Raw genomic sequence first — 27,036 nt, forward strand, 5'->3', positions numbered from 1 at the left:
CTGCATTTTGTAAAATGGGATTTGGAGTTTGTTGGGTGAACATTTCCATGGAGAGTGCAGCTCATACATAATTGAAACCAAACAAAAAATTCTTGTAAGTCCACCCACCATTTTTCATACAGCACCCCCACCCCCAGCCACCTTTCCCATTAATAGCACCTCTGGCCCCGAGTAACTGCGTTACTCCCCAACCACCACCATTCGCGTTAAAAGGCTATCTAATGCTCAATGACATTACAAATGGAAAATGACTCAACTTGTTGAAATGCAAGGGGGGGAAAAAGAAGGAAGAAAACTGCTGAAATAAAGCATCTGTTCTAACACAACGGAACAAAACAAAAGCGGGCGACTTTGTAAGATGGAAAGTGCAGGTGGGCGAAGACGATGAATAGGTTACTGGATGGAGGAGTGGAGAAAGAGAGAGGATGCGTCAGTGTCGGGTGAAATGGAAGAAAGGACCGTAATACTTATCTTTACCTTACGGGATTTCTGAAATCCAGACAGCGGGGAGAAAAGGAGAGGGGAGGGGGAAAGGAAGATACAAAAACGGGTATCAAAAAAGAAAGAGAGAGAGAGAGAGAGAGAAAACAGAGATCAGTGCACCGTCACATAGAACCAAGCTCCAACCCATACCCTTGTTAGTGGGCAATTGAGAGACAGAAGGCACAGAATGGAGCAGCTGGGGAGGGAGAGAAGGAAGGAGGGGGCCTGCCTGCCTCTGGTAGACGTGCCGCTGCTGCTTCTTTTAGAAAAAGTAACTTTAAAGCCAGAAGAAGCTTGGAAGAGCAGAAAAAGGAGCTCATGTAAAAGATCAAACACAAGCCACAGGCATCCTCGTTCCCCTTTGTGGCGCATTTTGTCATTTCTCTTTTTGCTTCAGCTCTGCTTCCAAGGCCTGTCCCTCCCCCCCCCCCCCCCGCCACCGTCCAGCTTAAAAAGGAGAAGAACTTGCCTTGTCTAACATTATTGGCTTGTTCGAGGACAAGAGTCCAGGCCAGCCAACTGAAATGCGGAACCGGCGTGGCTTTATGGTTTTCAAACTCTCTGCCTTCAGGGAATACTTTTCACACTGATCTGTGCGCCAAAGAAACCCTGGGCTGTTGCAAATGGGTTCTGGGAAGATTTTAAGGGACATGGTCTGTTTACATGGCGAGGGAACGGGGCGGGAGAGAGAATGGTGCTCTTAAGCAGGGAGGGATAAAATAGAGATGGGAAAGGTACCAAAAAAGGAGCAACCAGAATGACTAAGGAGCTGGACGACACACTAAAATGTTTGGAGTTTTTTAGTTTTGAGAGGGGGGGGGGGTTAAGAATTTGTTTATCGCCACTCTCCAAGTGCTAGACCTCTTGGAGAGGGTCACCCACCAAAACTAAATCAGGGCAGGCAAAAAGAAAATGTTCCTTCACTCTGAGTAATTAGTTTATGAAATCCAGGGACACAAGACAGTGCAGACTTTTCACATCCGAGGCAGTGTCTCTCTGAATATACCGAGAACAAACCAAGGGAAGGACTCCTGACTTCATGCCCCGTTTGTGAGCTTCTCAGAGACCCATGGAGCTTGGAAATACAATGCTCAGCTAGATAGATGGTCTGCTACGCCAGGACTCTTATTAAGGTCTGAAAAACCATAAATTCAATGGTTTGGGTTGGTTAGGGAGATCTCAGCAAAGGTCCCGAAGTCTAGCAAGGCTTGTCTGAGCTGAAGAGATAATACGGCCTAATCTTTGACGTTGGCCTTCACTTGCTCTGCTGCCAGCAAAAAGCCACCGTAACCCATTTGAGAGAAAAAAGGCCCTTCGCCATCCTGGTTTCATAGAACCACACACAGGGTTGGAAGGGTCCTCTAGGGTCCTCTAGTCCAACCCCCAAAGGATGCCCAAAGGTTTCAGAGGATGCACCCACTTACCGGAGACTCCCCCATGATCCGTTCACCATTGTTGATCCGCATTACTCCTTTGCGCCCGTTTCTCTCCAGCAAGACATTGATCCAGATGTTGAGTAGTACTGGCTCCTTGCTCCTGGGAAGGGCATGGTGAGTGTAGGAGACAGAGTGAGGGAGAGGAGAAAAGGGGAATACTGCCGAATTCGTTTACTCCAATTCAGAGGGTTATATCATCTCGGAGTGGTTATTCCAAGAAAACAATTGTTGTACATATGCATGAAGGAACTGCATGGTTTCTCCAGATGGATATGGATATGGACTCTTGCTCTTTTCTACTTAAACTTTTAGAAGGCTTCCAATCCTCCTTCCAAACCCCCCCCCCCACACTCTGACCATTGGAAATCATGTTCTCTCCAGCACTGTGGCTAAAATTGGATCTACATAACTGGCAAAACAAGGGTGGAGATGGGATGGGTAGCAGATTGAAGGTACCACTTCAGCCTGCAGGTGGGGGATCATATATTTGAATGTGCTCTTAAATTATACCAAAATTGCAAGAAGAATGCTAGCATAGCCAGGAGACAGCCGGTAGAGCTTTTCTCCCTCTTTTGTTAGTTTTTCTCCTGCAGAGAAGTTTGGGTTTAAGACAAATGAGCATTCAAAAGCGGTATCCCTCACTTGAAGGATGAAACGGTGCAGCCCAGCATACTATTTCAGGACTCTACCATCCCCTCATGTACATCAAGATTTCACCAATCACAGCATAGGCCTCATCTTGGTAGCCATGAGGACCAGGAGCTTGTTATCCCCCCTACTTCCAAGAGAAAGAGATTCTCAGGATGCTACATCCTGTCCTGCAATACACAGTCCACCCCTCAGAGAAGAGACACAGCCCTGGCTAAGTCCATCCCGTGGTGTGCCCCCCCCCCCAAAGCAAGCAGTTCTTACTTGATCACAGCCGCGCCTTTGCCAAGGTCATATCTGTACTCCAGGTAGCCGTCGTGCAGGGCCAGGGAGATGAAGTCCCCTCTGCCGTCTGTTTTCTGCCCATTGTAGAAGATCATGCCGCTGGGGGACTTGGTCAGGAACACAATTTCCATGGTCATCTTGTCCCTAATAAGTAAGATGGCTAAACTTCAGCTGTGGCTTCCAAGTGACAGCAACTGAGCTGTGTCATTTTAGTGGAATCCCCCTGGTGCCAGAGGGGGTCCCAGCAGCAAAAAAAGCACCCGAGAATCCTATCCTGCGCCCCCCCCCCCGGCATTTCTGCATTCCTACCAGGAATCCCTGAGGCCCCTGGAAGGGGCAACATTACTAAGTTACAACTCTCCGTGATTATGTTTCAGAGATATTGACTGTGAACGCCGTTATTTTCTGTTGCTATAAGTTTGCTCCTACTAGGTAGTTTCTATGTTGTTCGATACGCCATGTCGAATTGCTTATGTTTTCTTTTCAGCTCTGTATTCAGATTTATGCTAGTTTTCCAAATTTCTGCTACTGATACTCGATTGCATTGTTTACAGAATGTCCCAGCCACTGATCGTATTGACTTACACTGGGTAATCTGTCTAGAGTCCAAGTGAGAAAGGCAGACTTTAAATAACATAAACAAAATAAAATTTCCTCTAACTAAAAATCCTAGGAAGTGACAAAGGGGACTTTGATCTAGATGGGAATGGCTGTCTTACACTTAAGGGTGGGCTTCTGCCTAAGGGGGAATCCACAGCCAACAGGCAACACTTGGGCTTTCACTACACACTCCTAAAATCTGCTCTTTGCCAAACAAGGTTCCCAACAGGGGCTAGAGACAGAGGCAAATTACTGCTGGCCATTATATTTTCAAAGGGAAAGGGGCCCTTGAATCTCTGTCTCTGGAGCCATTAGGGCAACCCAACATCTTTTCACACCAAACATAATTAAGTATGTCTAACCCCACCCTCATTATATTTTAAAACTGTTACTGAGCGATCATCATGGAGGCCTGGTCTCTGTTTAGTCAATCCTAATAACGGATTCCCTACCGCTCATTAAGAGCTCCAGAAGGTGATTGGTTAATGCAGGGTTCCCCAACATGGTGCCTGTGGGCACCTGGGCAACCACCACTCACCAAGTGTTTTTAGAAAGCGGGCATAGCCGGATGGGGCTTTTGCCAAACAAGGCTTCTGATTGGCCACTGGAGATTTGATTGGCTGCGCTAATTTTTAAAAATGTGCCTTTCACAGCAGCTGCCACCACAACACAAGGATCTCCGTTGTGTGATGGAAAGGAAGCTGCCATTTTGTGGCAGCCATTTTGTGGCTGTGCCAATTACACTGAGCAGAATTCCAAAGCTGCCTGCAGGTTCAGAAAGGTTGGGGACCCCCGGGTTAGTGGCTTAACAAAATATCACGCAGGTAGTCTAGGACTTCTTTTCTCACTGTCGCCTCAAGACTGTAGAACCAGCTGGTTGCTGAATTTTGAGGCAACCCAGGATCTGAATGTTTTGTTTTAAAAAGGTTTGGTGGAGTTTTTTTCCTCTTTATTCAAATCTTTAATGTCTTCTGAGATCAGACTTAACATCTGGTTAAGATGTTGCATGAAGTGTTAATGGCATTAATTTTGATTTTTCACTCACTTCAGAAGTCCCCCTTGCATAGAGTCCAGTAGCACCTTTAAGATTAATTAACTTTATTGCAGCATCTGACGAAGAGAGCTGTGGTTCTTGAAAGCTTATGCTACAACAAAGATGGTTAGTCTTAAAGTGCTACTGGACTATGGACTCTACTATTTTGCAACTACAGACTAACACGGCTAACTCCTCTGGATCTATGACCCTCTTGTATAGAAAGTCATATATTTACTACATAATTAATTAACCAGTTAGAACATTTAAACTCTCACCTTTTCATCCCAAGTTGGGTTTCCAACTATCAATAAAAATGCAAAAAAAAAACCCACCCTGACAATCAGAAAACCCTTAGCAAGATCAGAAATAAACCCAGCTATCTAGGGTAACAGACTGCAGAGTTCAGGGCCACCAAATTATCTGGGAGACAGAAGGTCAAACTCAACGTCAGGTGTAGGAAAAAGCAAACATTAAACGCAAAGATTAAGGAGCTTGGCACCAAGCAAACTGCTTTAGGGAGAGAGGGATTCCTACAATCAGGGCTTTTTTTCTGGGGAAAGAGGTGGCGGAACTCAGTGGGTTGCCCTCGGAGAAAATGGTCACATGGCTGGTGGCCCCGCCCCCCTGATCTCCAGACAGAGGGGAGTTGAGATTGCCCTCCGTGCCGCTGAGCGGCACGGAGGGCAATCTCAACTCCCCTCTGTCTGGAGATCAGGGGGCGGGGCCACCAGCCATGTGACCATTTTCAAGAGGTTCCGGAACTCCATTCCACCGTGTTCCAGCTGAAAAAAAGCCCTGCCTACAATCAAGGTGCCACAACTGTGACAGTCCTGTCTCCGTTGCTCATCTACCAGACGGCACACACAAGCATGGTACGAGAAGCCAAACCTCAGCTGACAGAAATGCACGGGGCCCGTTAAACTACCGTTGCTTTTGGATAATAAATAAAGCAACCCTCAACCTTTCAATACTGGCTGCCCCTTTTCTAGACCATAGATAAAAGGGTACCAGATTGTAAAAAACAGTCTCCTCCTCCTTTCCGTCTAAGATGGTGCAACTCCTTGCAGCCCTAGACCCGACTAAATACTAAACCTTTCTTTACAGGTGACACATGAAAAGAAAATGAATCAACGTACTGTAGATCAGGCACGAAAGTTTGGAGACCTTTCAACTCCAGGTAAGAGAATCCGTTGAATTCTGGCAGGAAGGGCAGCGTCTGGTCGAGCTCTGTGACTAGGTGAGAGGAGAGAAGGGGGACAGTGAAGGAAGCAGGGAAGGTAGTATTGGAAGGCCACGTGTTGCTGGGTTTGGCCAAGGCCTGCTCCAAGAAAGGTGGCAGCGCCATTCATCCTAGAAAGGGAAGTTTTTGACTTCATCCTCCTAGCGTAAAAAGAGCCCTGCTGGATCACACCAAAAGTCTATCGGATCCCGCATCCTGATTCCAGATGCTACCAGAAGAAGAGCGTGGAGGCTAAAGTTGTTGTTGCTCAGGAACTGGCATTCCGAGGTACGCTGCTTCTGAACGTGGAAGTTCCATTTAGCCCCCAAGATGGAGATACCCTCTGTGATGCAGTCACTGAGGGAGGTGCCCTCCCTGAATTTGTCTAATCCTCTTTTAAGTCTGGCTAAGCTACTGGCCATTGGCCTGAGACCGGGAACCCCCCAAGTAGCTCGTTCAGGAAAGAATTGCTTCCTTTCTACCGTCCTGAAGCAACTTCCCATTGACTTCTTTGGCCACCCATAAATTCTAGTTTTACACAAGGAAAAGAAAAAACTCCTCTCTAATGCTAGTCCTTCGAATGGCTCTTCCTTAGCTCCAGGACAGGAATTCTGCTATTTAACTGCCGCTAATGCTTTTCTTATTCTGCTGTTTCTCACTGTGCCAATGCTCGTTTTGAATGATTTGTGTTTTTAACAAATGCCTATTATTTATCACAGGATTATGATCTGATGGCTTTAGCATCATTATAGCGATTGCTCAGTTGCCGTGAGAATCCCTGGTGGACTAGGGAAAAACGGCATTACAATATTGTGGGGTGGGGGGATACAAATGCTTGAATTAATAAAATGTGCCGGACTTTGGCCCAGCTTACCTGTCTCACAGAACTCCCCTTCTCGCCCCATGGGGCATTCGCACTTCGCACCCCCTTCCGGCAGGACGAGGCAGGTGGCAGACACATGGCAGGGGTTGGGATCACAGGGGTTTCTCTCATCAGCGCAGGTTGGTCCTAAGGGGAGAGAAGAAAACAGGGGGATTCACGAGTCAGCTAACCTTTGGTGAGGGTGGGTGTCTGAACGGGTTATATCGGAGCCTATGCTCTGGATCCCCTGGCCGGTAGAATTCACACAGGATGCAGAATATGGAACGGCTCAGGATATAAAGCAGGGAATATAAATGTTTGAAAGAAATGCACTTCAACTAAATGAACGCTACATGAAACTAGCAAATGAATATCACTTCCTTCCGCCAACCTGTATAGCCATTGAGGCACTCGCAATGGAACATCTCCGCCTCCTTGACACGGCAGAGGCCACCGTGGTGGCACGGGTTGGGATGACAAGGGTTGTTGCCGCATTCGCCCACTCCGCTCCCGTATAGCACATCGCTGCCCTTCTCCCGCAGGTCGTACATCTGGTTGTTGACATCCAGCAGGCGGATGCAGCCTTTCAGGCCGGAAGTGACCGAGGTACGTTCAGCCACCCTGGGACAGGGGCAAAAGGAGAGGGTAAGAGGGCAGGACGGATGGGTGTCCAGGTAGCATTTGACACTGAAGTCTGTCCGGGAGCCACAGTCTGCGTCCAGAAGCCATATTTTGCATTAGGAAGCCACGTTCTGCATCCAGAAGCCATATTTTGCATTAGGAAGCCACGTTCTGCATCCAGAAGCCACATTCTGCTTCCAGTAGTCACGTTCTCTGCTCATGGGGCTCCTTCTACCAACCTCAGAGGTCTCTAAGCAGGTTGTGATTATTCAATAGGTATTAGCTTGATGGTAAATTTGAGTTTGTTTCTGCTTAATGTGCAAAATGGCTCTAAAAACTGGATTGCCCAGTAGTGCTATTATATATAAATACTAAACATTAACATTAAAAGAGAACTTTGTTCAGGGTTAACTGATATGAGATATGTGCTGTATGCTGGAGGGAGTAACACTGATTTACTTTGCTAGCTTGTCCTGAAGAGCAGAAAAGGGTTAGAAAAGGATCTCAAACATGGTGGGCTTCCCTTCAAAAAGTGTTGCGAATCACTTGCTTACAGAAAAAGGGGGAGAAGATGACAGAGATTTATCTAGTTATGCCTGGTGTGGGAAAGTGACCAGAAGTCAACTTTGCCTCCCCCCCCTACCCCGCATAATATTCTAGTAAGTTGGAGGCATACAATGAAAATAATGGGTGGCATATATTCAGGACAGACGGAAGTAAGTACTTTTCCCTTCTAAGAGTAATTAACTTGCGGGATTCACTGCTGCAGAAAAGAGTGGTGGTTACAAGGGAGTTAGACAAAGTTATGGAGGAAATGTGTCTCTACGGCTGTTATTTTGCCACAGTGGCAAAATAAAACGTCCATGTTCAGAGGCAGTAGCTCTCTGGATGGGGGGGTCAACGACAGGGGGAGCCCTTGGCCTGTGTAATCCTGCTTGGAGGCCTTCTGGGGGCATCTGGTGGGCCACTCTGAAACAGAATGCTGGACTAGATGAACCATGGGTCTGATCCAGCACAGCTCCTCTTACACTTTTACTCTAACAGGGCTACTCTTATGTCCTCAGGAGACTGCAACAGTTTAGTTCACATTGATTTCCAGTACTGTAATTCTAGTCCTACCACACCATTAACTGGACGGTCTTTGCTATCTAGTTGAATTGCTTTGTATATTTTGTAATCCGCCTTGAGTCTCAGTGAGAAAGACGGACTATAAATGAAGTTTATAAGCTCAGTTTCTGCAATATCCAGTGAGAAGGAACTTGGGTATCAGGGTTCCCTTCTTGAGACCCTGGAGATCTGCTGTCACTTAGACTAGACAATATGGGATCTGGCTTAGTATAAAACAGTTTCTTAAATTCTGGCATGAGAAAGAGGTTGTGGGGGATCAGTTTTGATTCAAGTTGGTCCTGAAGGCTGGAAGATGTCTTTTTTTTTTTTTTTTAAAAAAAAGCATTTTACATGCCTAATTTTTTGGACATTCCTGGAACTGAGGTTCACAGTTCTGCAATCCGCTATACGGAGATGCCCCAAAGAGCAGAGAATGGTTACAATCCTTTTCTCCAAGGAAGCAAAGTAAGTCTTCTGCAACCATCTATCACAAAGGTTCCAGAATGCCCTCGCCAGAAAACCCTGCCTATTACTCACGCAGCTGTTTGGTCTTCCGGGGCCCCTCCCACAAAGAGGTCCGTATCGAGATTCAGCCCATCCGTGCCGCTGGGACTCTCGCCGTTCACATGGGGCTCCCCATCCACGGACAGCATGCCGTTCCTTCGGTTCCGGTTCACCACCAGCTGGTGCCACCTGCCAGGCTCAACAGGCACTCTGCTGGTAATCACACCAGTCCCAGAACCGGTGTTGAACCTGAATGGAGCAGAGAAGAATACAGAAGAGATGGTTGACCATTGCAAGCAGAGGTGAAAGTGAGTGAACAGGAAGCTTAATAACTGAGAAATGTCTCCTCTGTTAGGGATGTGGCTGGGTCTCTGTCCATGATGCCCTGTACCCGGGCTCTCCAGGCCTCAGATTGGAAAGACACTTGGGGAAGTCTTCTGTCACCCTGGCTGCACCCAGGAACTCAGACCCTTTGGGGGCAGTGGATAGTGCCCTGAGTCCAGGGCTGTCCCCAGACAAAACAGCAAGAGTTGCCATCTGAAATCACTCCACTCTCCAAGATATAAGGACAGACTGGACTCACATTCTAGCTGTATCTGAAGAAGTGAGTCATGACTCACAAAAGCTCCTACCCTACCACAAATTTTGTTAGTCTTATAGGTGCTACTGGACTCTTGCTCTTTTCTACTGCTACAGACAAACACAGCTACTCATCTTGATCTATCTCCATGGAAGGAAAGAAAGGCACGAAGAAGACCTCATCAGTTCACTGGATGAGTGTAAGTTGCTAGGTAACAACAACAACAACAACAACAACAACATTCGATTTATATACTGCCCTTCAGGACACCTTAACACCCACTCAGAGCAGTTTACAAAGTATGTTATTATTACCCCCACAACAAAACACCCTGTGAGGTGGGTGGGGCTGAGAGAGCTCTGAGAAGCTTGACTGACCCCAGAACACCCAGCTGGCTTCAAGTGGAGGAGTGGGGAATCAAACCTGGCTCTCCAGATTAGAGTCCTGCCGCTCTCGACTGAGTGACTCAAGGTCAGCCAGCTGGCTTCAAGTGGAGGAGTGGGGAATCAAACCTGGCTCTCCAGATTAGAGTCCTGCCGCTCTCGACTGAGTGACTCAAGGTCAGCCAGCTGGCTTCAAGTGGAGGAGTGGGGAATCAAACCTGGCTCTCCAGATTAGAGTCCTGCCGCTCTCGACTGAGTGACTCAAGGTCAGCCAGCTGGCTTCAAGTGGAGGAGTGGGGAATCAAACCTGGATCTCCAGATTAGAGTCCTGCCGCTCTCGACTGAGTGACTCGTCAGCCAGCTGGCTTCAAGTGGAGGAGTGGGGAATCAAACCTGGATCTCCAGATTAGAGTCCTGCCGCTCTCGACTGAGTGACTCAAGGTCAGCCAGCTGGCTTCAAGTGGAGGAGTGGGGAATCAAACCTGGCTCTCCAGATTAGAGTCCTGCCGCTCTCGACTGAGTGACTCAAGGTCAGCCAGCTGGCTTCAAGTGGAGGAGTGGGGAATCAAACCTGGATCTCCAGATTAGAGTCGTGCCGCTCTCGACTGAGTGACTCAAGGTCAGCCAGCTGGCTTCAAGTGGAGGAGCGGGAAATCAAACCTGGCTCTCCAGATTAGAGTCCTGCCGCTCTCGACTGAGTGACTCAAGGTCAGCCAGCTGGCTTCAAGTGGAGGAGTGGGGAATCAAACCTGGCTCTCCAGATTAGAGTCCTGCCGCTCTTAACCACTACACCAAACAGGCTCTCCTAGATACCAGTTAAGCAAATGAGAGCTTTTCAGTGGGGTGATGAACCTCCCCCCCCCCCCACACTTCTCTTCTTCATAGGGTTGCCTACCTCCAGATGGAGCCTGGAGAACTCCTGACTACAGATATCAGTTCCCCTGGAAGAAATGGCTGCTTTGGAAGGGGGGGCTCTATGGCATTATACCCTCTGAGGTGCCTCCACGACCAAAGTCTCTGGGCATTTCCCTATCTGGAGTTGAATCGAAAAGAGTCCAGTAGCACCTTTAAGACTAACCAACTTTACTGTAGCATAAGCTTTCGAGAACCACAGCTCTCTTCGTCAGAGGCATCATCAGATGCCTCTGACAAAGAGAGCTGTGGTTCTCGAAAGCTTATGCTACAATAAAGTTGCATCTGACAAAGAGCTGTGGTTCTCGAAAGCTTATGCTACAATAAAGTTGGTTAGTCTTAAAGGTGCTACTGGACTCTTTTCGATTTAGCTACTACAGACTAGTATATAGCTATTAATATAGGGGGCATATTATATTGTAGGTTATTGGATACTATTAATAGATAGTACTAAAAGATATGGAATGTTAGATAATGGTATTTATCATTAGATAGGTATTATTATTTTATATAGAGTTTAGTTTGATTAAGATTTTATCTAAGAGGTAATAAAGGGAATGGAAAACTGTCGGAAGTCAACGGGAAAGGGTGGGGAAGGGTGGGGGGTATTATAATATGATGGAAAGTTAACTGTTTTTATATTTGTATAATGACCCATCCAATAAAAATTAAAAAAAAAGATTTAGCTACTACAGACTAACACAGCTAACTGCTCTCAGTCTGGAGTTGGCAACCCTACTCCTTCCGGTAGCACATTCTCTGCTAGAAGCAGTCATAGCCTATTGCACGCCAAGCACAGCCCAAGAGCAGAAGGCCTTACGCCGATTAACCACATGAGCTTAATTGGCTCATTTTGCAAGCCCTGTCTGCTCATGATGGATTTAAAAGATCCCTCCTCAGCCTCACTAACAGGACAAGTGAATCGCAATGAAACTTCAAAACAGCGCATGACAAAACTGCAGGAAGAAAAATGTTCAGGAGCGGTGGCAAAACCAAAAAGTAACAAGTAGGAAACAGAAAGTGAAAATGCTTCTTTCCCGATAGGCTCCCTCTGCTTAGGGAGACCTCCCAGTTTCCCTCTCTCTTGCCCTCCATTGCTTGCCAGCCCACTGAAGACCAGTGGGAGGAAAAAACTCTTTAAAATGGCACTACGCCAGCAGCGTGACATCACTTCCCAGCAAATACCTGGAAGTGACATCACATTGCTGGTGTGATATCCATGCGGCACTCTAGGATCTGATCAAAACTCTTCCTGGCCAAACCCTAGAGCATTGCATTGACATTAGGTTGGCAACATGACATCCCTTCCGGATATTCGGTGCCAGAAGTTATGTGGAAAAGCTGGTACAGCGTCATTCCCCCCCTTTCCGTACTCCCACCTCTGGTTCTAGCCGTTGAGCTGGTAACCTTACCTCTGATTTTTGCTTTCCAGATTTAGCTGATCTATCTGCTCGACGTTACGTTTCTTATATATGAGGAACCTTTTAGGTTTAAAACTGGCTTTGTTTTGTTTTGGCTTTAGAAGAGGCTCTTTTTTTGGCCTGGGTATGGATCGTTCTTTTTTATAAAAAAACATTTCTTATTGCAAGCCACCCTGGAGATCTCTTTCGAAAGGAAAGATGGAATAAAAATGTTTTAAATAAATAATAAGTAGCTGGCTATTCAGTTTCTTACAGTCCCATGTTGTATCTTCTGGGACACACATACAAGTTAGGTAGGAAAGAATGCGTTGTCCTGTTGGGGGGAAAAATCTGTTGGTCACTGCCTGAATGTTGTTGTCTAAGCCCTGGAAGCAAAATACATTACTGGGAACTGATTAATGGACTAGCGGAGTTTGGAATATGATGTTAATGAGCCAACTGACTATGCAGAAACATCTGTGAAATGGGAAATTACACTCAGAAGAAACATTTCTACAACATGGCAACCTTTGTTGAATTCTGGAACAAAATTAAACCTTTGGAGAGTGTTAAACAAGAGCTGTTGATGTTGTTTGGAATTTAATTGTAAGAGTAGAATTTGTAGTTTTTTTGTAATTTTCTAATAACAAAACAAAAAACTGCAACACAGCATGTAAACCTACAAGCACAACAGTCTGTGGTTCAGATCAATGGAATATCCTTCAGCGTGTCACCGACCAACCGTCAGAGGAAAGGGGAGCCGGTGAACAAAGCTCCCTTGCAAAGGCAGCCTTTTCTTCCGTTACGGGCTTACCTGCGGGCCAAGGAGCCAACAAAGAAACTCACCTGAGCTCCACAAAGCCATTCACCAGCGCCAGAGAGATAAAATCCTTGCCACGATTCTGCCCGTTGTATAAGAGCAGCCCGCTGAGATCGGAGGCCCGGAATTCCATGGCGATGCGCACCGTGTGGTAAGCCTTCATCGTCTTGAATGCCAAGTAGGATTTCCCACCAAAGCTAGGGATGAAGTATCTTATGGCTGTTGAGGACAGGGCAGAGAGGCAAATGTTCAAAACGTGAAGAGATGTTTTCATAATGGGAGGCAGGGGGATGCAAATGGAAAACACTTATATGAGACATAGCCCCTTCCTATACAACTCAGAGTATAAGATGAGCAGTAACCTATAGTGGACAAAATTGTAGCAGAAGATGAACAAGGGGGATACAGTTTCCTTTGTCGTGTTGTGGTATAAGCTGTTTCTGGAACAGCTGCCTCGCAGGCAAGACAACTACCTGATCTTTGAAAAACTCAACCAGGAGGTTTTCCTATCTGCTTCTGTTGCCCCACTCATTCGAAAAATGTCATATCATACAGGGAAAGGCGGCCCCTTCCTAAAGTGCTTGCTTGAAATGCGCCTCCGATGTTCATGCAACAACATCAATATTTTTATCTCCACGGTGGTCCAACAACCACTTACATTTTTCACAGACCGCTCCTCCCTTCCCGGCTGGGCAGCTGCAGGTGAAGTCTTGGCCATCATCCTCACACGTGCCGCCATGCAGGCAAGGGTGAGAATCACAAGGCCGGGCGGGCTTCTTTGTGGGAGGCGGGTGCGTGGGCTTCTTTCTGGCAGTCGTGGCTGGCACCGTAGTGACAGGTCTCTTGGTGGTGGCTGCCCCGGCTGGTTTACTGGCTCTCCCTGGGTATAGAGCCCGGGGGGCAGCAGTGGTGGTGAACCGGCGGGTGGTGGCAGCAGGCGGTGCCATGGTGGTGGCTGTTGTGGTAGTGGTGGTGGTGGTGAAAAGCTGGGGGATCCAGTCTAGGGCAAATCAAAAAAGAGAGCTTTCAGGAGCTGAATCGCAATGGTGGAACTCCTGAGCACTGGAGGGACACCCGAGTTCCAGGAGATACAGGCAAGGCACAAAGGCTCGTGTTGAGTTAGTTTAACCTTGGCAAAGTAAAGGGTGGAAACTAAGAATTCTCTCGTGCAGGGCTGTATTATTCCTAAGGCTGACTAGGCCGAAGCCTAGATCAGGGCCATATTATTCATAAGGCTGATTATGCCGAAGCCTAGGTCAGGGCCGTATTATTCATAAGGCTGACTAGGCCGAAGCCTAGGTCAGGGCCATATTATTCATAAGGCTGATTAGGCCGAAGCCTAGGTCAGGGCCGTATTATTCATAAGGCTGACTAGGCCGAAGCCTAGGGGCCCCGGAGGGACTAGGGGGTCTGTCAATTTTTTTGGCTGAGGCATACCCCCACATAAATTACAATTAATTGATTCTCTCATATAACCTCTATTAATAAGATCATTAACTGCTTCTTTATTGAAGGGAAACAAATTGTCTCTTACATTAAGAAAATTATCCATAAATTATATATCTTTTAATAAATAATAAAAATGTTATTGAAAATATTACAGTATTGAACAATTGTACCTCCCCAAATGTGCTTTCCTGAAGACTCGTGCAATAAAAATATTTTTAAAAATTGTGAATAGAATTCTTCAGGAGAATGGATAGAAGGCTATGTAGTGCGGTCTAGTACCTAGATACCAGGGGTCAGGCTGTTAGCTGTAGTGGGGTGAAAGACTGCTGAAGGGCCCCCGAAATACCTGAAAGCCTAGGGCCTGGCCATGGGTTAATACGGCCCTGCTCTCGTGATCTGCTGGGGTACTTCATGCATGTTGGCAAACATCTAAGTTTGAAACTTTCTGGAACCAGTATTGTACTCAGGTCTGACTGTCAATCCCTTTAACAATTTGTGAACAGCACCACAGTTAAAGATGCATGCTCCGACCTTATGGGGCACATTTTCAACTATGAGCAAATCCCTCTTGCAAACTAAGCACAGGAGTGGCCTTTGGGATCCCCAGCTAAATCTGTTCAACGGTGCCGGTAAAGACGGTTTTTCGCCCGAGACCCTATGGAGTCAGAGGAGACACTACTGAGCTGGAAAGCCTGATAGGCTCGACTCAGTATTAGGCAGCCTCATAGGTTCACAAGTGAGTCATCACATGTGACCAGGGCTTTTTTTCTGGGGAAAAAGGTGGTGGAACTCAGTGGGTTGCCCTTGGAGAAAATGGTCGCATGGCTGGTGGCCCCGCCCCCTGGTCTCCAGACAGAGGGGAGTTGAGATTGCCCTTGGAGGGCAATCTAAACTCCCCTGTGTCTGGAGATCAGGGGGCGGGGCCACCGGCCATGTGACCATTTTCAAGAAGTTCCGGAACTCCATTCCACTGCGTTCCAGCTGGAAAAAAGCCCTGCATGTGACAGGAGAACTTGTTGGGGCTTGGTGGGCCACTATCCATCCCAGACCCAGCTGGAAATCAAAAGGGCGGGAGGAACTGTGATGCGGACTGCTTCCTTCAACCCATCCAAAAGAAAGTCTGTGGTTGCAAAGTCTGGATAAAGCTTAACCTCGATGGAACAGAAACTTGTCTTGCTTACAAATGGCATTGTCTCTTCAAGGTAAAGAGGCTTGGCAAGAAGGGATAGGACAATGTGGCAATGAGAGATTTTTGATAGGTTCTCGGCTTGTGCAGAGCCAGGCTGAGTCCTCCTTTGAAGGCCAAAACAAAAGTACAGCCGAGGCAGAAAGAGGGAGGGACAAGAAGAAAGAGAAGCGAATATGGGGAAAACGCACCAAAGTCCATGAATCGGATGTTCTCCTGCTGTGGCCGTTTCACCAAGATGGTCTTCTTCTTGGAGGCTTTGATCTGCTTCAAAAGGGCCCTCTGGATGTCGGCAGCTGTGTAGGTGGTGGCTGCAAACACCCAAGCAAAAGAAGGAAGGGTAAGAATAAGGCTGCCGAACCATCTTCCCGTTTTTTATGCCATCCGTGAGAATCAACCCCTTTCATAACCCATCTCACGCAGGGGGAAAAAGAGAAAAAGATTGAGAGCCCAAGAAGAGCTCTGTTCCAGCTACAGACCTCCCCCTGCCGTGCTTGATGCATTTTGCTGAACAAAAGACATATCTGGAGAGGACTGGTTTTAAAAAATTGGGGGCGGGGGAGAATAAAGTGCTTTGGGGGCTTGCGTTTCACAAGTGGCTGAGGCTTGCAGTGGGCCCCTTTGCTCTCAGAGTTTTCTGCCTGTCTGTGCCTCTCCTGCGGCCTGTTGATTCAACAACACGAGTCAGTGTCATGTAAAGGTGAGAATGCTGGAGTCAGACTATGGAGACCTTTGTACAAGCCCCTGCTTGGGTCAAGAAACTCTTCAGGCACAGCTCAGGGCAGCAAACATGGCTCTTGCTTTCCCAGTCTTAATTCACAACAACTCTGTAAGGTAGGCTAGGCTGAGAGACAGTGACTGGACCCAAATTCATCCTGGTTCGAAGCATCTCAAAGCACCAGGACAGGGAAAGTCACCTCTCGTCCGAAACTCTGGAGAGCTGCAGACTGTCTCTCTACACAAGACGTCTTACAAGGAGACACTCTAGTGTAGGGAGATACAATGTTGGCCGGGAAGCGTAGTTTAAAAAGACAGAGCTGGCGGAGATCAGTTGTTAATGTTATCTTGGCTCCCTGAAGCTCTGTCAATTTCACCTCTGTGGGATGGCAACCAGACGGCAGCAAGGAATGGAAATGGGCTGGAGCTGCACACAGCCCCAGTGCCAGCAGTAGGGCAAAGACTTTGCTATACACAAACAGGCACTGTCCAAAACCACATGTGAAAACAAATCACATCACCTGCTCAGATTTGTGGGTGCTCAGAAGCCCCAGAATTGCATCCCCCCCCCACTGCAAGTCTCCCCCCTTGGCAGCCAGAATCAAGCTACAACTCTTGCTATTGCACCGTCGTTACTCCTTACACAACATCCCCAACAATATCTCTGCCAACATGAGCATTTTGTATCATGCTCATATCATTAACCCCATCGCCAGTCACTGATGTGACAATTTCGCCACATTCAGAATCTAGGATGGAGTGCCAGGAAAACTTCAGTGTTATGACTTGCCTCCATTTTGCAAATTTGGCTCATTGAGACACCTCTCAGATGCGTGAGATTTAGAAAGAACTGTTCACATTTTCTCTCTCTATTGCAGGCATGGGGTTAGAAACTTGGTGTGTCTTTGATTTTAAATGAAAGCTATGTTTTTTTCAGGAAGTGGAATTGTGGATTCAGTACCACAGCGTATGGGTTTTCTGGTTCCTGCAGAATTGTGATATACGCACAGCCTTGATTAAATATCCCCAAATTGGCAGAAGCCAACTGCAGCAGTCTGGGTCAGCCCAATCCTGCCCAAACGGAGCTGTGTGCCTGCCGGTGGAAATGCTCACTTGGGTCAAAGTGGGATTCGACGATGACGCGCACAGCATTGCTCTGGCCCAGATCTCGCACCCGGATGCTCTTGAAGTCCTTCTTTACATCAGAATTGCGGAAAAGCTCGTCCAGCTGAGATCCAGGAGGGGGAAGAAAGGAAGAAAGGGGGAGACAAAAGGTTTAGGGAATGTCTTTTATGGCACGTTACACAGATTCCTATACAAGGCTGAATCGAGTCCAAAAACAAACCAACTGGCAGGACAGCACTCGAAGAGGAGAGAGCTGTTCAGTCACTATCATTGCAGGACAGTCTTTTGTGCCATCTTAACAAAAAGAGGGATGGTATATGGAGTGGTCGGTTGACCTTTGGACAATCAAGCCGGAACCTTGCCATATCACTCAATCAAGCCAAGCACAAAAGCCACCAATGAACCAATAACAAACGAGCATGCAGCTGTTCAGGTTCTCCAGAACTCCACCAGAGGCAGGGCTTTTTTTCAGCAGGAATGCGGGGCAACGGAGTTCTGGAACCTCTTAAAAATGGTCACATGGCTGGTGGCCCCGCCCCCTGATCTCCAGACAGAGGGGACTTTTGATGGCCCTCCATGGAGGGCAATCTCAACTCCCCTCTGTCTGGAGATCAGGGGGCGGGGCCACCAGCCATGTGACCATTTTCTCCGAGGGCAACCCACTGAGTTCCACCACCTCTTTTCCCAGAAAAAAAGCCCTTATCCTGACCAAGGTATCTGCAAAGTCAGCACTCTTCATTGGCTTTTGCATTCAAGTTTCTTCCGGAAGACTCATTTACTTGACCGGTTTTTGGTATGATTTCCTTTTGATTTTTGTTCCTTTCCTCTCTAATAGGTCTTTTTTAAACATTTTGATTGTAAGCCTGCTGGGTATGCTTTAGTTTTCAATTTTATACAACACTTAGCAGCTTTAGGAGCTTCATAAATACATAAAAATAATATCCTTATTTGGAATAATTGGCCCTGCTTCTGCTTGCAATGGAACAAGGCTAGGAGAGACGGGGGATACCGCAGCCCACCACAAAAGCCAAGGGCACCCCAAATCCTTCACCCCTCCCAACAATTTTTGTCTGTATATTTTGAAGCTTAATTTCACAGTCTCCCAGCCTCACTGTCTCCCACGATCCGCAATCTGTTTGACCCCCTTCCGTTTTCTTAAAGGTCTTAGCCATTATTGTTGTTGTTATCATTCGTTATTCATAACAAGCTAGAGGCCTGGCAAGGAACGGCTGGAGGAAAAAAAGATTGGAAGCCACCCCCCCCCGCCCCATCAAATCTCCCCATCCCTCTTAGGAGGCTGTGGGTCAATTCCCACCCACTCCATTTCCTCTGGTTTTGCTCTTTTAAGTTATACTCAACTAACCTTACCAGTAAGATAGTTTCAGGAAGTTAGCTGTGTTGGTCTGCAGTAGAAGGGCAAGATTCGGGTCCAGTAGCACCTTCAAGACGAACCAGATTTCCAGGGTATGAGCTTTCGAGAGTAAAAAGTGGGAAAAGGCTCCATGTATCTGACGAGGGGTGCTCTGACTCTCGAAAGCTCATACCCTGGAAATCTGGTTCGTCTTGAAGGTGCTACTGGACCCGAATCCTGCCCTCACCATTCCATGCCTCCTCATGTAAGCTCAGTCTTTATCCGAGGCTTATTTTTTAGATTTTTTTCGTTTTAAAAATCTATTTTTTCCTGCACATCCGGGCAGTTCCCTTAATTAAGTAACAGGTGCTTTGCTGCCCTACCAATCGACAGTTGGGCATGAAGTTCAGTATTACAATCGATTTACAAGCTGGGATGCCGCAAAGAATTGTGTTCGTGGGAATCTTTGGCAAATCCACCCCCTCCCAAAATCGGCTTATGAGTCCATACGCTCTCAGTACCCTGAATGAGCCAATTTCTCCCGCCGCTTTTCTCCTTTAACGTGATCCCAGCCGCTCTCAGCATTTTGTGTCTCCTACAGCATGCTCAGTCCTCAATAGGCGAAGGGCTTTTGCAGGCCTTGGGTGCGGGGAGAGTTGAGTTTTTTCTTTCTAGTTAATTTACAAAGCTATGTTTTTCTGCATGTTTGGGGAATCCCTAGAGAGAATGTAGAAACCTTTATCTGCAGCTGGCCTGGGCATCCTACTTTTGTAACAACAATTGCGCTTATATACCACTCTTCTAGACAAATTAGTGCCTCACCCAGAGTGCTGAACAAGTTAGCATTATTATTATCCCCACAATACAGCTGGGGAGCTGGGGCTGAGAGGGGTGGCTTACCCAAGGCCACCTACTCAGCTCGTGGTAGGAGTGGGATTCAAACCCGTGGAGTGCTGATTTGCAGCCGAGCAATGAGCACAAGCCGTCCACTTTACCATTATATCTATGATTTGATGCTGGCAGCCACTGTTCCTATTACCATCCCTTTCCAGGTGTCTCTGGTGACCCCACTCATCCTGCCAAAGTTTAAATGCCAAAGGCTCCGGGATTGTTGTACTGGTGCTCACCGCGCTTTCAATGCTCCTGGCAGTTTCCCCGAAGAGTTCCGATTTGGGGTCGGCCATCTCGGGAGTGTAGAAGAGCTCTTGTCCTTCCACCTCTTCTAAGATGAGGATTCCCTGGAACACTTTGGTCGCTGCAAGAATGGGAGAGTCCCGGAAGAGATAAGTCGGGGAAAGAAAGGTCTTATAAACTAGTTAGAGAAGGGAGTCCAGAAGGAATAAGATTTTTTTTTTGCATTTTTCATAGCAAAAACAACCCAAAAACAAAATAGAGTGTTCAGTCCCTTGGCAGGGGAAAAGAAGCAGCAAGATGGCGGCATGTTGATAATACCAGAGTTTGGGGTTAGTTTGGATGGGTTAGGGAAGTGCCATGAAAGGTTAGTGTTCTGAAAATGCCAAAACGTGGCAGGTCGATATGGTGAAGAGGCCAGGCTTTAGAATGGGCAGGGTTTACCATACGGCTTCCTCCAAGATCCACCTTGGATGGTGGCCTTCCTGGACTGGCTGAGTAACAAGAGAAAGACGGTTAGCTAGAAGTAAGACACATGTCAAATACAAAGGCTTGGATGCTTGCATGCAAAACAGGGAGACCCCCCCACCCCCACCCCCACCCGAGGAAAGGGAACAAGGAGGAGGTGAAAATGGCTACCACGTCTCTCACTGAATCCCTCCCACCCAAGAAACTGCAAGAACGAGGAGGAAAGAATTCTGGGAAGGGGCAGTGGAGACCGTTGTGTCCAAAGTACAGGCAAGAGAAACAGCAACGCTCAAGGAGTTCTGCGCATGTTCAAAAAACTTGCTCACAAGAAAATGTCCACATGTTCTCAGAATGCTCTTGACACCGCCAACGGGCATTTCCACTGGTGTCACATTAACACATGAAACTGCCTTATACAGAATCAGAATGCTGCTCTATCGACGTCAGTATTGTCTGCTCTGATTGGCAGCTGTTCTCCAGGGTCACACTTTGAAGCCTTTCGCATCACCAGCATCCTTTTAACGGGAGACGCTGGCGACTGAACCGGGACCTTCTACATGCCAAGCAGATGTTCTACGACTGACCCACAGCTCCTCTAATATGTCATATTATGTAAGCGGTATAAAAACTAGTATTTTTGAAGTTCGGAAGCTCTTCTCTACATAGAACGAACACTCTGTCCCGCTTTTTTAAAAGAATAGTTTCTTGAAAAATTCACTCTGAGCCAGGGACAATCCTGGCTGGGATGGCACCAGCTGCTACCAATGGATTTTAACCCAAAGCGTTTCACTCCCATCTGTGTATTTCTTTAAGTGGAAGCAGTTGTGCCAAAAGTGCCTCATCGGGGAAAAAAACCTCACATGGAGTGAAGTCATGGGCCGGATGGGACGAAGCACCCGCTGGTCTTATCCTGGCTACAGTACCGACCAATTAAAGAGTTGAGGGAAATGCTTAATTTTTCAAAAAAGAGGGGCTGAGGCGGTATGGGAGGGCTGGCAACCTGATTTACAAGAAAGCCCCTGCTATTTAGCACTGCCTGGGTCAGAGGAGGACTGGCTGTCTCCATTCAGAAGGGGGAAAGGCACTCTGTACATGTTCAGAGGTATTTTCGTTACTCCGTATCCGTTTCTTTTAAAAAGTGGTCACCTTTAAATTCTAGCTTGGACTACGAGATGGAGGAGATTTTTTTTTCTATGGAGAAAGGAAGAGATGGGGTGTTCTCCTTTCAAGCCACTGAGAGTCACAATTAAAATAAGGTAGCCCAAGAAGCCACTGAGATGGGGAGACAGGGTAGCCAAGGAGGAAGAGGGGTACAAGAAGACGGGAAGGGGGAAAAGGGGTGGGGGAGCAAAAGCCCCCCTACACAGGAAGAAACGTTTGTGTGTGTGTTGTAAGTGGAAGTGCATCCACAGACACAAGAACAGCTGAATATCCCACAGAGGTCCCAAAAACATCTGCAGTGTGTAAATTTAAACTAGTTTGAAAAAGATTTCACAAACACGGCTTGGGCAACCCTGGGAATTGCAGAGTTGGGCCCTGTTATGGAACTGCAACCTCTAGAGTTCCTTGTTCAGCACCAAACAGGTTTGAAACTGATTTTGAGGGCAACTGATTTTGGGGGTTCCGTGCACTGCAGGGCGGCCAAGAAAAATATGCCTCCACACAAGGAGAACCAGCAGATGCAATGGGGATTGCGTGGCTCAGGGAGACCTTTCTCAAACCCTCACTCCGCTAGGAAGGCCACGGAGTGAGCTGGGGACAGTTGCTATCGTCAAGCCTAACCTACCTCACAGGGTTGATGTGAGGGTAAAAAAGGGCTAGAGGGTGTGCCACCTTGAGCCCTCTGGAGGAAGGCTGAGATAAAAATCTAATTTAAAAACAAGCAAACAGACAAACGGAGCAGAGTTGCACACAGAGGCACAGGGTAGAAGAGTTTCCCCATATGCCAAAAACACAGCTGCAAGTTTGATGTTCAGGGATCCAGCCACAGATGGTTTCCTATCTCTGTGGGTTTAAGAAATGTTCTTTGTGAGAAGTCTGTGCCCCTTATGCAAAGCTACGATCCCCAGAGTTCCTGGGTTGGGAGTGCCTGAGTATTAAACGGACTGGAAACCAGTTTGAATATGTCCCTGGGTTGAGTCGCTTTTGCGCTTTCAGCACACCCTGAAGTGCTACAAAACCGAGAATGCGTATTCACCTGGGCAGTTGCTTCCCTCCGCGTCGGCAGCAGCCGTTTTGCCATCAGAGCAGCACCCCAGCGGGGTGTTATAGCAAGTCGCTCTCTCTATCGTCGGAACGCCTGTGACTTCTGTCTCGCCCGTCTCCTGGTCCCCTGCATGGCAACAGGAAGGGAAAAACACCACATGGCAATTCTTAGGTGCCCTCCGGGAAGCGAGGGAAACACCAACTCATTGGATTCCCAAGTCCGCTTCAAACATCATGTCCAGTCTGGCATCTTCCAGTATCAGATTATAGCACAACATATAATATCCATGGAAGGAACTGCAATATAATAATAATAATAACATTCAATTTATATACCACCCTTCAGGATGACTTAACACCCACTCAGAGCAGTTTACAAAGTGTGTTATTATTATCCCCACAACAAAACACCCTGTGAGGCGGGTGGGGCTGAGAGAGCTGAGAGAGCTGTGACTGACCCAAGGTCTCCCAGCTGGAGGAGTGGGGAATCAAACCCGGCTCTCCAGATTAGGATCCCGCGCTCTTAACCACTACACCAAACTGATTGTGCAAGAAGATTATCCAACCTTTCTTCTACAGCAATGTGTCAAGTTGATGGCAGCATCTTGCCATACCCATATCTTGGGGTGGGGGGAGCTAGAAGTTGTGATGTTATGTTTATCTGTTGCAGTTGTGGTTCTCACCTCTCCCAGGATGTGAATTCTCTCTAAAGTTACCTCTCTTAGACTATGAGCAGAACCACAAGTGACAAAAGGCACAGATTGGACACTTGTCAGCTTCCCTCAGGTTTTGATGGGAAATGTAGGCATCCTGGTCTTGCAGCTTGGCTCTCCGACTGCTGTCCAACGGACTTTTCAACTGTCCCTTGTCCAACATTCCGCCAAGCTGCCTACATTTCCCATCAAAACTTGAGGGAAGCTGACAAGTGTCCAATCTGTGCCTTTTGTCACTTGTGGTTCTGCTCTATGCTGGTTCCTAGCTGCTGGGAAAGAACCTTGAACTCTGTGTCCTCACTTGTGGGGCGGGGGGGGGGGGAATGTTAACTTGTGAATGATATATGCTTATGAAATGTGATTGTGCTTCATTCCTGACCATTGTTCTTCGTAAGATCATGATATTAGAACTTTCCAATAAAGCTTTTCTAAACCAGGGGAGTCTTTGAGGAAGATTCTTGGCAGATCCTTACACAATGTGGACTAGAAACTTATCTTCAGCTCAAATGAACAAACATGTGCAAAGGTAGCCAAGCTTATCTTGTGAGAGTGCAAGAGTGAAGAGGGGCTTCCCTGGAAATATTGTCCTAGGCTAAAGTGCAAAATTCGGGTCCAGTAGCATCTTAGATTTCCAGGGTATGAGCTTTTGAGAGTCAATACTCCCTTGCCTCGTGAAAGCTCATACCCTGGAAATTCAGTTAGTCTTTAAGGCGCTACAGGACCCAAATCTTGCTCTTCTAGTACAGGCCCACATGGCTACTCACCTGAAACGAGGCTAAACTGAATTCTCTGCACAGTATGAACTACAGAAGGGCACCGAAGAAAGGCCATCGAGAATAAACTTTGAGATTCACTCACCGACAGAATTTGATCCACTGGCTTCTTGATCTCCACTCATGCCAACTTCTTGGTCTCCACTACCTTCTGCGCTGCCAGATTCTACAAAAGCGGGCTGGGTGGTGACTGGGACAACAGGAGCTGTCGAGAGGGGGCGGATGGTCGTCCGGCGGACACCGTGTGTTGTCCAAGCTGTTGTGGCCGGGCGAGTGGTGGTTGTCCGCCTTGTGACTGGGTGAATTGGAGGGGAAGCCTCGACTTCAAAATGCCGGGAGCTGGCTGCTGTCCTCGGTGTTTCAAAAGCGAGGGGGGTAGTCCGAGGCGGCGGAGGGAGAAGGGAGTCCAGGGGGCGTGTGGTTGTTGGCGGTGTGGTGTGACTGACGACCGTGATGGATTCTGGAAGAGAAGCAGTGAGAGGTGGACCTGAAGTAGACCAAAGAAGACCTGGTTCCTATCTCTAAAACCCTGAACTGTTGGCAACTGGGATATTTAAAGGATCGCCTTCTTCCATATGAACCTGCCTGACTATTAAATATCAGATCCCCTGTTCTGTGCATGCACCACTGCCAGGACTTTTCTCTATGGAGGCAGTTCAGGAACAGAACCCTTCCCCAAGCTTACGGAGAGCCTCCCTACACGAGACATCTTACACAGGACGTTCAAGGGTAGGGAGATGCAATGGTAGCTGGGAGGCGTAGTTTTAAAAGGCTCTGTCAGTTTCACCTCTCTACAGGAGAGTAATTTAAAAAGACAGAGCCTGCACAGATCGCTCCTCAGAGGGCTTGTTAATTTCATCTTCGCCGGGGAGGCAAAAATTAAATTAACAAACCCTCTGAGGAGCGATCTCCTCTGGCTCTGTCTTTTTAAACTACGCTTTCCAGCTAACAGTGCATCTCCCTACACTTGAGCGTCCCTGTGTAAGATATCTCGTGTAGAGAGACTCCAAGTTTCAGGAACCAGGCAGTAAACATCCTAAACATTTCGGAAGTTATTAAAAAATATAAATGAGATGCATTATAAATGCACCAATGACTAATTTATACATGGTATACTAGTTACTAGCTATTTATGTAAAGCTAGTGTGGTGTAGTAGTTTAGATGTCCTCCTAAGACCTGGGTTCTAGCCTCCTGTGAGGCTTGCTGGGTGATTCTGACCCAGTCACTCTCTCAGAGCAGAACCACAAGTGACAAAAGGCACAGATTGGACACTTGTCTGCTTCCCTCAAGTTTTGATGGGAAATGTAGGCAGCTTGGCGGAATGTTGGACAAGTGACCGTTGAAAAGTCCATTGGACAGCCGTCGGAGAGCCAAGCTGCAAGACCAGGATGCCTACATTTCCCATCAAAACTTGAGGGAAGCTGACAAGTGTCCAATCTGTGCCTTTTGTCACTTGTGGTTCTGCTCTGTCAGTCTAGCTGACCTCAGAGTTGTTATGAGGCTAAAATGGGAGAGAGAGACTCCTGTACCATTCTTTCAGATCCTTAGGGTGGGTTACAACTGTGAAGGACAGAAGTATTTCTCAATAATTTTATTTTTTTCAAAATAAATTTAAATTTTAAAAAGATGAGGAAGAGGAAACAAAGGTTCTTGAGTGTTATTAGCAGGATAACTGGGGCGGGGGGGGGGGGCTCTTTGGGGCTGGTTTGCAAAATGCAATTTTCCAAAGCTCTTTTGAGATCTGAGAGACACCCACTCTCCCCTCCCAATTTAATTCCAGCTCAACTTAGTGCTGCAGATTGGCTTGCAAATCACACACAGAAATCAATAGGCATTTTAGTCTTCCTCATCAGGAATCAGGGCTTGAAAGAAGATACATTTGCTCTCTTCGGCTTCGGAACAAGTCTGATATCGGATTCCTGTCAATTACCAAGTCTAAACCTCAGGACTTGACATGTGTCCACTCTTGGCACTTGCAAGACCCGAAAAGCTGCGTCCCTCCTTCCCTTCCCTGGCTCTGCATTAAAAAAAATCATCTTCAAAACTCAAACAATGTGTTTTAAAATCAAAATGTGCATTAAAAAAAAATAGAAAGTTTAGATTTTGAGACAGGAATGTCCGTGTGCCAAACTGAAAGCCTGAGAGAAAATTCCCTTAAAATGTTCTACAGGCTTAGCTTTTATTGGTTTGAGGGAATTTTCCCCAAGATTTCAGCTTGGCGTGTGGACATCTGTTGGGAATTTGCAAGTGTTTACGTTCAGTCATGAAAGAGTTAAACTGTTTGTGTTGCTTAGTTAGTAAACTTATTTGCATGTAACCACTTAGGCTTCGAGTGAGGATTTCCACCACAGAAAGGGGAGTCTCTATGCTTAATGAAGTAGAATTAGGATTCTCTATTGGGCAAACAGTTTATAGGGGGAGGCAATTAAGAGGAAACATAAACTGAAGTTCATTGCTCTTTGTTCAGTTAGCTGCAAATTGTCAGCATCAAGGATGTAACAGTCTAAGTCGAAGCCAGACTCTCTAGCTAGCAAAGATGTAGTCTAGTTAGCCATTTCTTATTTTATTCCCATGTAACCTTTTATCCTTTATGTAGTAAACTTTTATAGAGCTAAACTGGAGTGTGTGCGTTCTCGTTATAGCCAATGTGCATTTCTGCTGAACTCTGCTAATTTACGTATTAAGAATATATTCCTAAAACATCCCCGTCTCAGAATTTAAACCTCTTATTTCATATAACTAATATGGGAATGTGATTTCATAGAACTAATTCAGACACATAAACCAGTGTGGTATACAGTTAGAGTGCTGGATTAGGAGCAGGGAGGACTGTGTTTAAATCCTTCCTCCACCATGGTGGGTGAATTTGGATTAGGTGCTGTCTTAGCCAACCTCACAGGGTTGTTGTAATGACATGCGCCATTTTTTCTGGGGCTGCCCTCAGCCATCTGCTATGCCCATATACGGACTCCCAATATTTGTTTAAATAGCCTGCTCCTGGACGATTTTAATGTTTTAAAA

The 27,036-nt window shown here is 46.9% G+C and overlaps 1 protein-coding gene across 1 annotated transcript in view; it reads right to left on the minus strand.

The window, feature by feature from the left end:
• AGRN (agrin) overlaps positions 1–27,036 on the minus strand; it is a 297,229-nt gene that overhangs the window by 17,270 nt on the left and 252,923 nt on the right. The window contains exons 18-30 of the mRNA XM_055001300.1: positions 24,100–24,474; positions 22,521–22,655; positions 19,852–19,979; positions 17,362–17,476; positions 15,723–15,842; positions 13,555–13,896; positions 12,923–13,115; positions 8,835–9,050; positions 6,961–7,190; positions 6,582–6,716; positions 5,625–5,721; positions 2,832–2,996; positions 1,908–2,019 (exon numbers count right to left, since the gene is read on the minus strand). Of these exons, the coding sequence (XP_054857275.1) occupies positions 1,908–2,019; positions 2,832–2,996; positions 5,625–5,721; positions 6,582–6,716; positions 6,961–7,190; positions 8,835–9,050; positions 12,923–13,115; positions 13,555–13,896; positions 15,723–15,842; positions 17,362–17,476; positions 19,852–19,979; positions 22,521–22,655; positions 24,100–24,474 (2,363 nt within the window). The remainder of the gene's footprint in view (positions 1–1,907; positions 2,020–2,831; positions 2,997–5,624; positions 5,722–6,581; positions 6,717–6,960; positions 7,191–8,834; positions 9,051–12,922; positions 13,116–13,554; positions 13,897–15,722; positions 15,843–17,361; positions 17,477–19,851; positions 19,980–22,520; positions 22,656–24,099; positions 24,475–27,036) is intronic.

This window comes from Eublepharis macularius, chromosome 17, assembly GCF_028583425.1.
Source record: "Eublepharis macularius isolate TG4126 chromosome 17, MPM_Emac_v1.0, whole genome shotgun sequence".
Lineage (NCBI taxonomy): Eukaryota > Metazoa > Chordata > Lepidosauria > Squamata > Eublepharidae > Eublepharis > Eublepharis macularius.